Below are 12,494 nucleotides of genomic sequence, written 5' to 3'. Positions count from 1 at the left end.
GTGAAGATCCGGATCTGGATCTGAGAATTTTTAAGTGTTTATTCACCATTGAGAGAAGGCCAAAAACGATATATTGCATGATATTTCAAAAAGTTATGGACTACTTCTTTCAAAACCTGGTGGTCAGGCTGTATGTGTGGCGAGGAAGAATCAATTCGATTTTGGTTAAGATCCGAATAAGAATCTGGCCTATTGGTGGGATCCAAAACGTAAACTGTTCAGCCTTGTGGAGGTATTCTCTCTACCCAGTGACATTCTAGTTACCTCTGCCACCGAAGGTGGATGGAGGTTATGTTTTTCACCCTGGTCTGTTTTGTTTGTCTGTTTTTCTGTTTGTCTGTGAACAGGATAGCTCAAAAAGTTGTAGACTGAATAGGATGAAACTTGGTGGACAGCTACGGTGTGTGACGAGGAAGAATTGATTCAATTTTGGTGAAGATTCAAATCTGGATACTGGAGTTTTAATTTTTTTATTTTAAGTTATTCTTCACCATTGGGTGATAGGGCCAAAAACAATATGTAGAATGATATTTCTAAAAAACTTGTGGATGTCATGACAAAACTTGGTGAATGAGTTGGGTAAGTGATGAGAAGAAGCTGATTGGATTAATTTTTTTTCATTTCTAGAACCTTGATGAGCTCGATCCCGATTTCATAATGGCTAAGCAAGTGGAGCAACTTGAGAAAGAGAAAAGGGAGCTTCAGGAGAGGCTGAAAAACCAGGAGAAAAAGGTGAGTTGGAAATTTTGTTGTTGTTTAATAGGCAGTGTTCTGTTGCGTTTATTAGCAGTGTTCAATCATCGTTCATAATGCTAACTTTTTTTTTCTTTTCTTCATTGGAAACAACTTTCGTGCACTTATTCCATTTATCCTTCAGGCTGTCTGTGAGTAAAAAATCAGTTTTCACATTGTTTCTTCAGTCATTCATTGGCATCCACACAGATGTGACTTCACATGTCAAAATGTAACAGTCATGAACCTAAATCCAGGCTGTATTGAGGATAATCTAACATCCTACAGGCCTACTCGTGGGATGGTGGCCTGTCGATCACTGGCTGTGTGCACACGTGTTTTGGTGAAGGATGAGGATGCCTTTTGTGATTATCCCTCGGTGTTTTACCTTCATAAAAAACAAACATTCCTTTCAAGCAGTGAGGCGCATAAGAGCTGCCATGGCAGTTTCATTGTCTAAGGAGCACAGTCCTGGACAGGTCACCACTTTGAAGCAGGATAATTGAATGACTTATCAGCCAGTAAGTTGGTACTCATTTTGATGACCTCGGAACGATGATGGGCTGAGTAAACCCACTTGGTGTTATTTCAACAGCATAACACGGGCTCAAACTCAAAACCCTAAGACTTCAGTCGTTAGTCAAACACCAAGCCTGTTTTTCGTTCATGGGCTCCGACAATCTTTTTATTTTTACATGAGGCTGGTGTAACATTCCCCTGCGATTCACTATATCCTTCACAAAACTACAATCGGCCGGATTCACTTTGCATCCCAGAAAATGGAGGCGATGTTGCTTGTGTTGGTAGGTGCAAGGTTTATTGGGTGGTGGTGATCACCTGTGCTCAATTTGGTTTCAGGATCCCAGTAATATAGCCACCTTTCATCACCAAGAACTAATAAAGTTGGCTGGATCTGCTTTGAACGGTATAAGAAGCTCTCAAAGTGATGCGGAGATTTTCTGTCAATCTTGAATGCTGAGGCTTCAGGAGGCTATAGAGCTGAGACCGTTGGCATGCCTAAGTGATTGTGGTTGAATGTGAAAACGCTGGCTTCATAATTTAAGTTCTGTGTCAGGTCACCATGTTTGGCAAGGGTACGCCTTTGTTGAATAGCCATGGTTAATGGGAAGCCAACGTTTGTTTGGAAACCTCAACAACAACAACAACAACAACAGGCATTTTAAGGCCATTTTCCCTGCTAGAGCGGGGGTTAGCCTTGCGGGCCCCATGACAATCTTCTCCATTTTGCCATATTTTCTACATCTCCCCTTGTTAACCCCCTTGACCGCATTTCTTCTTCCACCACCTTTAGCCAAGTCTTTCTCGGTCTTCCCCGTCCTCCACTTCCTTCTACATTCATTTCCATCACTCTTCTCAACCAGTCACTGTCATCCTTCCTCAACACATGACCAAACCATCTCAACCTATTTCTCTTCACAGCATCCATCACAGGCTCTATTTCCATCATCTTTCACAATTCATCATTTGTCTTCCGAGTCAGGTTCACTATGTTTTTTCGTTCAAAATCATGGTAGATAAGCAAACCTATACATTTTTGGAAACGTTATTACATGGAAAATCTGAAAATCAATGTTTACATTTGCCAATTCCGACCAATTCGATTCGACCAATCGCTTCGATCGACCATTCGATCAATTCGATCGATTCGATTCGATTCGATTCATCGAATTCGATTCGATCGACCATTCGACCAATTCGATTTGCCAATCAATTTGACCGACCTTTGCTTGTGTGGAACGGACTGTGAAAACGATGCGGACTATATTGTCGGATACGACACACAGGACAGTGATGACGAACTCTAAATGGCATATTCTGTAATCGTGTATGTTTGATGCCATTGACTGCCTGTGTATATTTTGTCATTGACTGCCTGTGTAGATGTGAAGTTATACTGACTGCATGTGTATCTATGATTTTGCTGACTGCCTGTGTATGTTTGGTGATATGAATTATTGTGACACATTTTGATGTTATTAACTGCCTGTACAAAATGATAACATGTATTTGATTATGCAACTTATCGCGAATATAAAGACAGTATTTTGCAATTCAAAACCTTTGATTCGTGTCTTACCATTCCCCATAGCACTAATTTGATACTTTCATTGGATTCCTTGTCCCTGAAAATATAGGTTTAGTATATTTTAAAAAGTTTTTAGGGTAATTAGAGGCAGAAATAGAACAAAATATGTATTTTACAGTGGCCATTTTGAAAATCCAAAATGGCCACCATACAGGTATCTCTCCAAATGTAAACATTGATTTTTAGTTTCCTTATGCTATAACCTTTCCAAAAATGTATAGGTTTGCTAATCTACCATGATTTTGAACGAAATATAATTTATTGACATAGTGAACCTGACTAATGGGTAATCTTGCACAAATAACATAAGTAGTTGCAAAAAACATTTTCCTTTTCTTCAGCAAATGGATGTTCAGTTACCAAGCAGTTAGCTAGCGCTTGCCAAGCCCGCCGTTCCTTATCAATAGGTTCGAATGGAGTGTACGCTCGAGTGCTTAGGCGACTTGGCAACAAGAAACTTGGGTACTGAACACACCTATGCTATGGCATATAATGATCCCGCGAGGATTGTAAAGCACTGGGCAAACTACAGTGGTTTATCTGAATTCTGGTAGATCTGAGAAAAGCCTGTAAAATCTGTGCGTTCTGACATTTAAACACATGGATTCTAACAAAATTAATATCAGTAAAGCTTAAAAATTGCATCAGCCTTCACATATTGGATTCCTTTTTAAAAAGCAAATGGAAAAAAGTAATTAAAGAATAATTAGAAAAAGTTCTTCACTCTCGACAAATGAGAGAGATCTGACCACAGGGCAGGCTCACCGATTAGCCCGGCTGATAACAAATGCTGACCGCTCGCCGCCATTGCTTACAGTGTGCTCTTCCGCATTCTTCTTCCTCACTTGAAATTTTCTTCTTCTTCATTTCCTATATTCTTCTTCTTCTTCTGCGTTTCCTAATACCTTTTTCATCTCTGACATCAGCTGCAATCTTTTTCTTCTTTGTGCAATTCATAAATTACAGTAATAAATGTAATTTTGCACTGAATAAATTAAGTATACGCTCTATTCTTAGAAATAATTAAACTGATAAAATAGAAAAGAACAAAGTATGAAGCGAATCCTACAAATAATTATGAATCCAAAATATATGAATCTGCTCAGAGTAAAAACGCGACGAAGTTAACAATAAAAATTAAACACAGGCTTTATTTGTATTAATAATTAAAACTGGGAAATAAAGTAGGTACAGGTAAAAAGAATACACAAACAACAACAACAACAACAACAACAACAAACGAAGCAAATAATATCAAGGGCTCAAACTAAAAATATCGTATAATTAAAGCCATAGCATTTCAAAGCAGTATACTAACAGAAACATCAAGTTAAATATACGGTATATCTCTTCGCTCAAGTGAAAGAGAGACAAATAAAAACAACAACATGAGAATAATTTAATTACGGTAAAATCTAAATTGAGCGCATACCTGCAGTTAAAGTACCACGACTTAATCGGAGCATTATATGAGGTAATAAAAATAAAACACCGCGGATGAAGCATTATAAAGTCGAGATAAAGCGACACATACGTAAGATTAAGATGTCTATCTTCATTACAGAATGGCGGATGCTACTGCTAGGTTGCCTGAGGAAGCGCATGTTGGGAAATCGCGATCGTTACGGCATAGACACGTGTTCTGTCTCCCCTTCGGGTGGAAAAAAATGAGTAAAGTAAAATAAAATCGCTCCTCGTATTTCGACTCTTTTCCAAATGCGAGGCGATTAGGCGGACACGGATCGGAGAAAGAAAAATTAAAAGCGACTCCGATCGGGGCCAGAGACAGCCCACGTGTGCTCAATTCGCCATCTTGTTGTTCTCCTCCCTTTCTCCGTCCGTCCTTCCCACAGCTCTTTATTTTCCTCTCGCATCTTCGCGGTTTGCCGGAATCGGCTCGAGGTACGCCATGCCGGTGTATTTCCAGCGCCCAGAGAACGCCCTCAAACGAGCGAATGGTATGTTATGTATGTATGTTGCATGTACGTCGATAGCGTGGCTCGATGTGTATCGTTTCTTGCCTCGTGCGACATTCGATCGTCGAGCTGTGGACGTTGCACATGTCCCAAAATAATGTCCTTGTGTTCGCATTTCCGTTGTACGGGTTTGTTGAGCGGTTTCTTCTCTTCGGGATACAGGTAGGCAGCAGGTACGGGGTGAAGAAGAACGCTAATTGAGGCCGACGGCGGCCTAGCGGGGTGGGAATTGGCCCGTGGTGAAATGTTGCGCAGTTTAGTTAAATTCTTCCAACGGATTTGTTTTCGTTTTGATCTCTTCTGTCATTTAATTAAATGTCGAGTAATGTCAATGTGCACTTGATTAATTGATTCAGCGCTCACAATTTTCCTCCTTCCCTCGTGAGCATTGAAGTTTCGCTAAAGCATGATCCGGTATTATTAGGATTGCACATTGTATTTTACTTCTGAACTTAAACGTTTATTTATTTTCCTTCAAAATCTGTACATATTTACGTGTGTGTGTGTGTGTGTGTGTGTGTGTGTGTGTGTGTGTGTGTGTGTGTGTGTCTGTACACGTGTGTGTGTGTGTACACGCGTGTGTGTCTGTACACGTGTGTGTGTCTGTACACGTGTGTGTGTGTGTGTGTCTGTACACGTGTGTGTGTGTGTCTGTACACGTGTGTGTGTGTGTGTCTGTACACGTGTGTGTGTGTGTGTGTGTCTGTACACGTGTGTGTGTGTGTGTCTGTACACGTGTGTGTGTGTGTGTGTCTGTACACGTGTGTGTGTGTGTCTGTACACGTGTGTGTGTGTGTCTACACGTGTGTGTGTGTGTCTGTACACGTGTGTGTCTGTACACGTGTGTGTGTCTGTACACGCGTGTGTGTCTGTACACGCGTGTGTGTCTACACGCGTGTGTGTCTGTACACGTGTGTGTGTCTGTACACGCGTGTGTGTCTGTACACGCGTGTGTGTCTGTACACGCGTGTGTGTCTGTACACGCGTGTGTGTCTGTGCATGTGTGTGTGTGTCTGTACATGTGTGTGTGTGTCTGTACACGTGTGTGTCTGTACATGTGTGTGTGTCTGTACACGTGTGTGTGTGTGTCTGTACACGTGTGTGTGTGTGTGTCTGTACACGTGTGTGTGTGTGTCTGTACACGTGTGTGTCTGTACGTCTGTACACGTGTGTGTGTGTGTGTGTGTGTGTGTGTGTGTGTGTGTGTGTGTGTGTGTGTGTGTGTGTGTGTGTGTGTGTGTCTGTACACGTGTGTGTGTGTGTGTGTGTGTGTGTGTGTGTGTGTGTGTGTGTGTGTGTGTGTGTGTGTGTGTGTGTGTGTCTGTACACGTGTGTGTGTGTGTGTCTGTACACGTGTGTGTGTGTGTGTGTGTGTGTGTCTGTACACGTGTGTGTGTGTGTGTGTGTGTCTGTACACGTGTGTGTGTGTGTCTGTACACGTGTGTGTGTGTGTCTGTACGTCTGTACACGTGTGTTGACCAGGCCAAGCTTGGCCCAAGCCTTTCTCTAAACAGCAGAGAACGTTGAGTAAAAGTTGCCATTAATCCAAACCTCTGGGATATATTATTTTTTTTCCCCATCTGTTAAAAAAATTAATAAATACTAAACCCAGGTGGTGTATAGGCAACAAACCGCTCCCTCGATCACTTCCAAGAAATATTTTTCTTTCCTGTTAAGAAATACACAACCTCTCATGTTTGAGCTCTTTCAACCAATGCAAGAATAAAAGGCTTCATTTTTTCTCTTTATTTAATTTAATTATTTACTCAACTGGACTACCGTCCAGCTGAGTTCATCACATACTGAAGTCGTCGTCGTCGTAGTCGTCGTCGTCGTCGTCGTCGTCGTCCGTTAACTTTTCGACGTTAACACTCCAGCGTCCACAAATATCAACCGATTCTGATCAAACTTGACGTGCAGCATCCTTACCCCAAGGGCCAGGGTGGTATTACATTTCAGCCCGATCCGTTGAAAAATGGCGGACTTAGGCGACCATTTTGTTTTTGGTCATGAAAACGACGTTAACACTCTGGCGTCCACAAATATTAACAGATTGTGATCAAACTTAGAATGTTTAACCCTTACCACACAAGGTAGGTTGTTGGCTTTTCATTTGTCAAATCTAGTACAGACAACTGACCTACTTTACAGGTGTCCAGTCAGTTCAGTTGAGTTCTGCTTCCCTGGAAGCTCTAGTTTTAAATAAATATTGTATCACTACCACTGCTACTAACTACTATTTACTATGACTATTACAACTCTACCGGCCAAAATATTCCCACCCTCTTTTGGAGTTGTGCTATGAACGTTTTTGTCCCAAGCGTCTCACGAACTAGCTGGCCATGTCTTTGGACAGAAATTTGTAATTTGTTCAGGGTGCCGGCGATAACTCAGACTCTTCGTGAAAGACAGCGTGCGATATATAGCATCCACCGACTAATAGTAGGAAACGAGACACCCAGTTCAACGTCCATCGCATGGACGGCATGGCTTCTTATTCATAACCTTGCCTGTGAAGCACCAACCCGACAGTCGTCGGATCGGGAATGGAACCCAGCCATGGATATACAATGGTGGGTGCGCTAACTCTGCACCATCTTGTCAGACTATAGATCTACTTTTGATCATTTACATAATGCAAGTGGAGGTTTATTTCCCATAATACTTGATTTCCAAATATTCTCAGTACGTCCAATGCGAATGAATGAATGAATGTGTCCCGGAGGGCCCCTTGATCACGTCCAATGTCTTGTCGCTATTCAAGTTTGGTGTTCGTATCCAAGGTCTATTGCCTCCGTACCTTATTTGGCTGACCCCGAAGAGGATGTGAGATGATTGCAATGCGTCCTTGTGTGCTCGCATCTATATATTTTTTTTTATTTAAAAATGATTTTCTCTGCAACCGCTTGTCCGGTTGATGCAAAACTTTAAACATAGGGACTCTCCATGGAGCATATATTATTGCTGACTGACATCATAGGTCACATGGTATGGCAGCGTCATTTGAAAAATTGCCATCTTTTTCTCCTAAAACACTCAAAGAAAAGAAAAATGTGAAAATTGGCATACATCATCAACTCCCCATGGGGTATAGAGGCCTATGCACTCTGAGTGCCATTCTAGTTTTATGCTTTGTTTTGTTTTAATAATGAATATGCATGTTTTCTTAACAGGATTTTAATGACAAATATTAGTTTCACTCTCTCATTTGCTAATGTTAGTTGGTTGAGGTTAGCGATCCCAATGTGTATTTCACCATGAGTAGGCGAGTTATCGCCGGCATCCTGGAACAAATTTTGCTTGCCTGCCACCATCTGTCTTTTTGGCCACCCCTAAAAGGTTGTTGTGGAATTGGTATTTGTTTTAAAAATGTCCAAGTACCCATGTTGCTCTTCCTGATGAAATTATTTTCTCATGACCTGCTGTAATACTTGCCTGCTTGGCCCCATTGTGAACTTGTCGTTCTTATCACGCACTTTGTTTTCTCAGAATTCCTTGAGGTTGGAAAAAGACAACCTGCATTGGATGTTCTTTACGATGTCATCAAAAGTAAGAAGCATCGAACATGGCAAAAGATCCACGAGCCAATCATGGAAAAGTACCTACAATTGTGTGTCGAACTGCGCAAGAGTCACCTGGCAAAGGAGGGACTTTATCAGTACAAGAACATTTGCCAACAGGTGGGTTTTTAATACCTCTGCCACAGAAAATGGATAGGTAATGTTTTCACCCCTGTGTATTTTTGTTTGAGAACAATATGTCTTAAAAACTTGTGGACAGATTCGGATGACATGTGGTGGAGAGGTTGGGTAAGTGATACAGATGAAACGAGCATTCTGAGTATTGCGCTGCAATACATGTCCCCTACCAAAGTTCAAAGTGCCATAACTTTGTCAAAAATGATCGAATATGCAAATTTATGCATGGTTGATGCTGGTTTTCAAACTTGATCTGAGGTAAGCTGAGACACATGTGTCACGCTTCGCTTCGTTGATAAGCCCGCAAGGTCGCTCCATGGAGCAGCCTGCATGTATTCAACTATGTGTGAATTATATAATTACCAACTCACGGTCTGAGGTAACTCGGCTAAAAATTATCTGATTTGCACCAAATAAAGTTAATGAATGGTTGCACAGACCCCTACTTCTCACTAAAAGTGGAAAAAGAATGTAAATCGGAGTTAAAATAAGCCCGCAAGGTCGCTCCGTGGACCGGCCTGCACGTATTCAACTATGTGTGAATTATATAATTACCAACTCACGGTCTGAGGTAACTCGGCTAAAAATTATCCGATTTGCACCAAATAAAGTTCATGAATGGTTGCACAGACCCCTACTTCTCACTAAAAGTGGAAACAGAATGTAAATTGGAGTTAAAACGAGGAATATCAACAGCTTTGACTTACCGCACTCCAAATTACAGTCCGGAAAACTGATGGGGAAATTACCAAAGTTCAAAGTGCCATAACTTTGTCAAAAATGATCGAAACGTCGTGAAGTTCGAACTTGATCTGTAACTTATCATGAGGAAACCATGTGCCAAGCTTGAAATCATTAGCATTAAGAGTTTACAAAAAAAGTCCGGAAAGCTGTTCTTTGCGTGACGGACTGACAGACGAAGGGACGGAGTGCAAACCTACAGTCCCCTCCGGTGTACACCGGTAGGGGACTAATAATTGTATTACGGTGAAGATCCGGATCTGGATTCGATATTTTTAAAATTGATTTGTCACCATTGAGAGATGGGTCAAAATTGATAGCACAATATCTCAAAGTTATGGATGGATACGGACTAAACACTGTAGACATGTTTGGTGTGTGACTTTGACGAATCGATTCGATTTTGGTGAAGATCTGGATCTGAGAATTATTTAATTTTCAAGTGATTCTTCACCATTGAGAAGTCGGGCCAAAAACGATATTTCAGAAAGTTGTGGACGACTTGTGACAAAACTGTGTGGATGAGTTGGTCAGGCGACAAGAATAAGCCGATTCGATTTTGGTTCAGATCCGAATCCAGATCCGACCGATCAGTGGGATACAAAACGTAAACTGTTCAGCCTGGTGTCGGGATGCACTCTCCCGAGTAGGGCAATTCCACGAGAAATGGTCCGCAGAGGTCAAATTTTAAATTTGACTGAAAAAGTTCATGGTATGTGTTACGGATCCCGGATTTAGAGGAGTTACTATTCATGTCATTGCTTATTAATGTTTATTCTATTAAAGGTTGTTGTGGTTAAAGGGTTAGAGAGGCTCCGGATAACAGGAGACCGGAAACAGGATAGTGAACCGGAAGAAGAAAAAGACACGAGGTCCGGGAGAAGCGGCGATCTTCTTCTTCCTCGCCGAGCTCTGACGCGAGCGGTGTCGATATTGAGCAGCGTGGGGGACGCTGCGTTTGAAAGCCCGTCTGGCGAAAGGAGTTACCTGCGCGGGGTAATTACCGATTACACATCAAGTTGCCGTGGGTTCGTGAACGGAACCAAGCGTCCGGCACAGTTCGCCTCAACGTCTACAAGGACGCGTACGGGTCGCACCTTGGGCCACGCGTGCTTTGCAAGCCGCGCTTTGCTTTGCCCGCTTTGCTTTGTAAGGAGGTGTGCGCTGCAGCAGCTGTTTCCGGTACGCGACGTGCACGTTTGGAACACGTCAGCCAGGGGTTCGTTCAACCGCCCGTGTGCGGAGAAGTCGACCTTCACCTTGGTCTGGAGGGGCCCAAAGACATTGTGAGGGACAGTGACCATTGAGGGGTCGTGAGTGGGGAAAGGGGGGAAATTTTTGAGATGGCCATCTTAGTAAGATTGTTGATGGATTGTTGATTGCTGATGATGGATGGAGAATATATTATTAAGTAATCCGGATCCTTGGTGTGGGGTTTCTTATTGACTTGAATTATTGTGTCTTTCATATTGATTGCGCTACGAAAGCGTATAAATCAGATATCTTTCTGGCGGGGTCCTCCCACGGTCCGGGGGTCACCAAGACCAGGTAGTTACCGGGAGGACCACGTAACAGTATGTACCAAATGAAAGCTGAAAACATGTACTTTCAGATAATATCAAGATCACCGAGTTAGCTTGCGCTGTTGGCTTACATCACTCATTGCAATTAATGAAGTCATTCTACTGAAAAGCGCAGTAAAATTGGCTCTCGATAATGCAAAGAACTATTAATTCATTCATTCTCTCAATTCATTGGTATGAATTCAATAAATGCTATCCATCAGAAGCTACCTGTATGAAGATTATTTCAAAACCAATTGAAAAAATATGAGTTGTCCTTCTATGCTTTAAAATTAAAACTCAAATTAGGAGTCAGGTGTCACTCCATAACGAAAATTTGACATTTGGTTACTTTTCTCTTTAACTGGTGGATGACAAACCAAATAAATCCAGGGTCATTAAGACCACCCAATCATTGTACAGTATAAATTTTTTTTGTTTTTTAATCTACAGAAAATAAATTAAAAAGAAAACTTGTCACTCCGTAACGTTAGAGTGACTCATTCTGTCAAACAATTGATAACTCAGCCTGAAAAAGGTGAGTTCCTTCAGGAATTGTTAAAGATTCAATTATCCTGGAATTTCTTTGCCACATCTCACCGTAAGGGTGCTGTTGATGGGATAGGAGGTGAGGTAAAGGGGAGAGTTTGGTTGGCAAATCTGGCTGGGGATCCTGTATCTGATGCAGAATCCTTCTTCCGCATAGCAGCGGCACAGTGCAAAAAGATCGAAGTTTTATTCATCGCAGCAGGAGACATTGAGAAGTGCCAGTCGCAATTGGACGAGCGCTGGCAGTTAGTGACGTCGCTTCCGAAAACGCACCAAACACATTGTGTGAAACCTTCGAGGAAATATGTTGTGAGCGCCTCTATGTACTCAACAGCGGAACAATTTGAATTGGTGAGTCTTCACCCCGAGTGCCATGTATCATCCTTGGAATGTCAAAATACTGCTAGTCCAGCACCTGCTGAGCGCCCCAGGTCAGACAGTCAACCCCAAGTGCACCCTGGTGACTTTGTGACTGTGCAGTATGTCACAAAAAAATCTAAGACGTTGTTTGTTGGCCAGGTGACTCAGATAGTAGATGATGGTTGTTTGGAAGTATCATTTTTGCAAAAAGCGGGCCTATCTGACTTGGCATATACATTCCCAGAGGTGGAAGATAAATCCTGGATTGATTCCATCCAAGTCGTCAGATTCCTTCTTCAGCCATCCCTCGACCATCGCAATCATTATGTATTTGCTGAATGTCCTTTGGGAAAGGGAACCTTTTGCAGGGCAGTCATGTGAAGTTTTGTGATGTGGCCAACTGATTAATTCCAAACTTTGTTTTGTTTCTGGTCATCCACTCGTAAATTGTTCTCAATTTCTTTAGTCTATTTCTTGACTTTTTTTACATGTTTATTGTATATTTTCTCAGTTCAGATTTTTATTTTTATTATTTGTCTAAATTGTTAGATGTTGAAACGCCAGCACAAGTCAGCTGGGTTCAGAATGAAAGTCTGGCGTAATCTAGAAATGATTTGTTGCTTTCGGAGAAATCTCAAAATTGACTCGTCACTCCGTAACGGGATTTTTCGTCACTCCGTAACGGGACTATTGTAATTATTTCAGAGTAATTAGGTCATGTCTGGAATTTTGAAACCCCTGTACTGAAGGCACAACTATTAGTGTATCT

At 41.8% G+C, this 12,494-nt stretch overlaps 2 protein-coding genes across 4 annotated transcripts in view; one reads left to right on the top strand and one right to left on the bottom strand.

Annotated features, from left to right (window-relative positions):
- Window positions 1-4,482, bottom strand: part of DENND10 (DENN domain containing 10) — an 80,365-nt gene extending 75,883 nt beyond the window's left edge. The window contains exon 1 of one of the 2 annotated variants that reach the window (XM_078772139.1): window positions 4,374-4,482. In XM_078772139.1, the coding sequence (XP_078628265.1) occupies window positions 4,374-4,443 (70 nt within the window). In that variant the 5' untranslated portion in view covers window positions 4,444-4,482. Of the gene's footprint in view, window positions 1-3,604; window positions 3,741-4,373 lie in introns of those variants that run through there. The other variant, XM_068106535.2, reaches the window with a different exon arrangement.
- The window catches only part of EIF3A (eukaryotic translation initiation factor 3 subunit A), a 180,961-nt gene continuing 172,863 nt past the window's right edge, over window positions 4,397-12,494 (top strand). For both annotated transcript variants that reach the window (XM_068106527.2, XM_068106526.2), the window contains exons 1-2: window positions 4,397-4,797; window positions 8,305-8,495. In XM_068106527.2, the coding sequence (XP_067962628.1) occupies window positions 4,749-4,797; window positions 8,305-8,495 (240 nt within the window). In that variant the 5' untranslated portion in view covers window positions 4,397-4,748. The remainder of the gene's footprint in view (window positions 4,798-8,304; window positions 8,496-12,494) is intronic.

The sequence above is a fragment of the Myxine glutinosa genome, chromosome 2 (assembly GCF_964187855.1).
Source record: "Myxine glutinosa chromosome 2, kmMyxGlut1.1, whole genome shotgun sequence".
NCBI lineage: Eukaryota > Metazoa > Chordata > Myxini > Myxiniformes > Myxinidae > Myxine > Myxine glutinosa.
The sequence above is the reverse complement of the archived record's forward strand: the minus strand, read 5'-3'. Positions and strand labels throughout refer to the sequence as shown.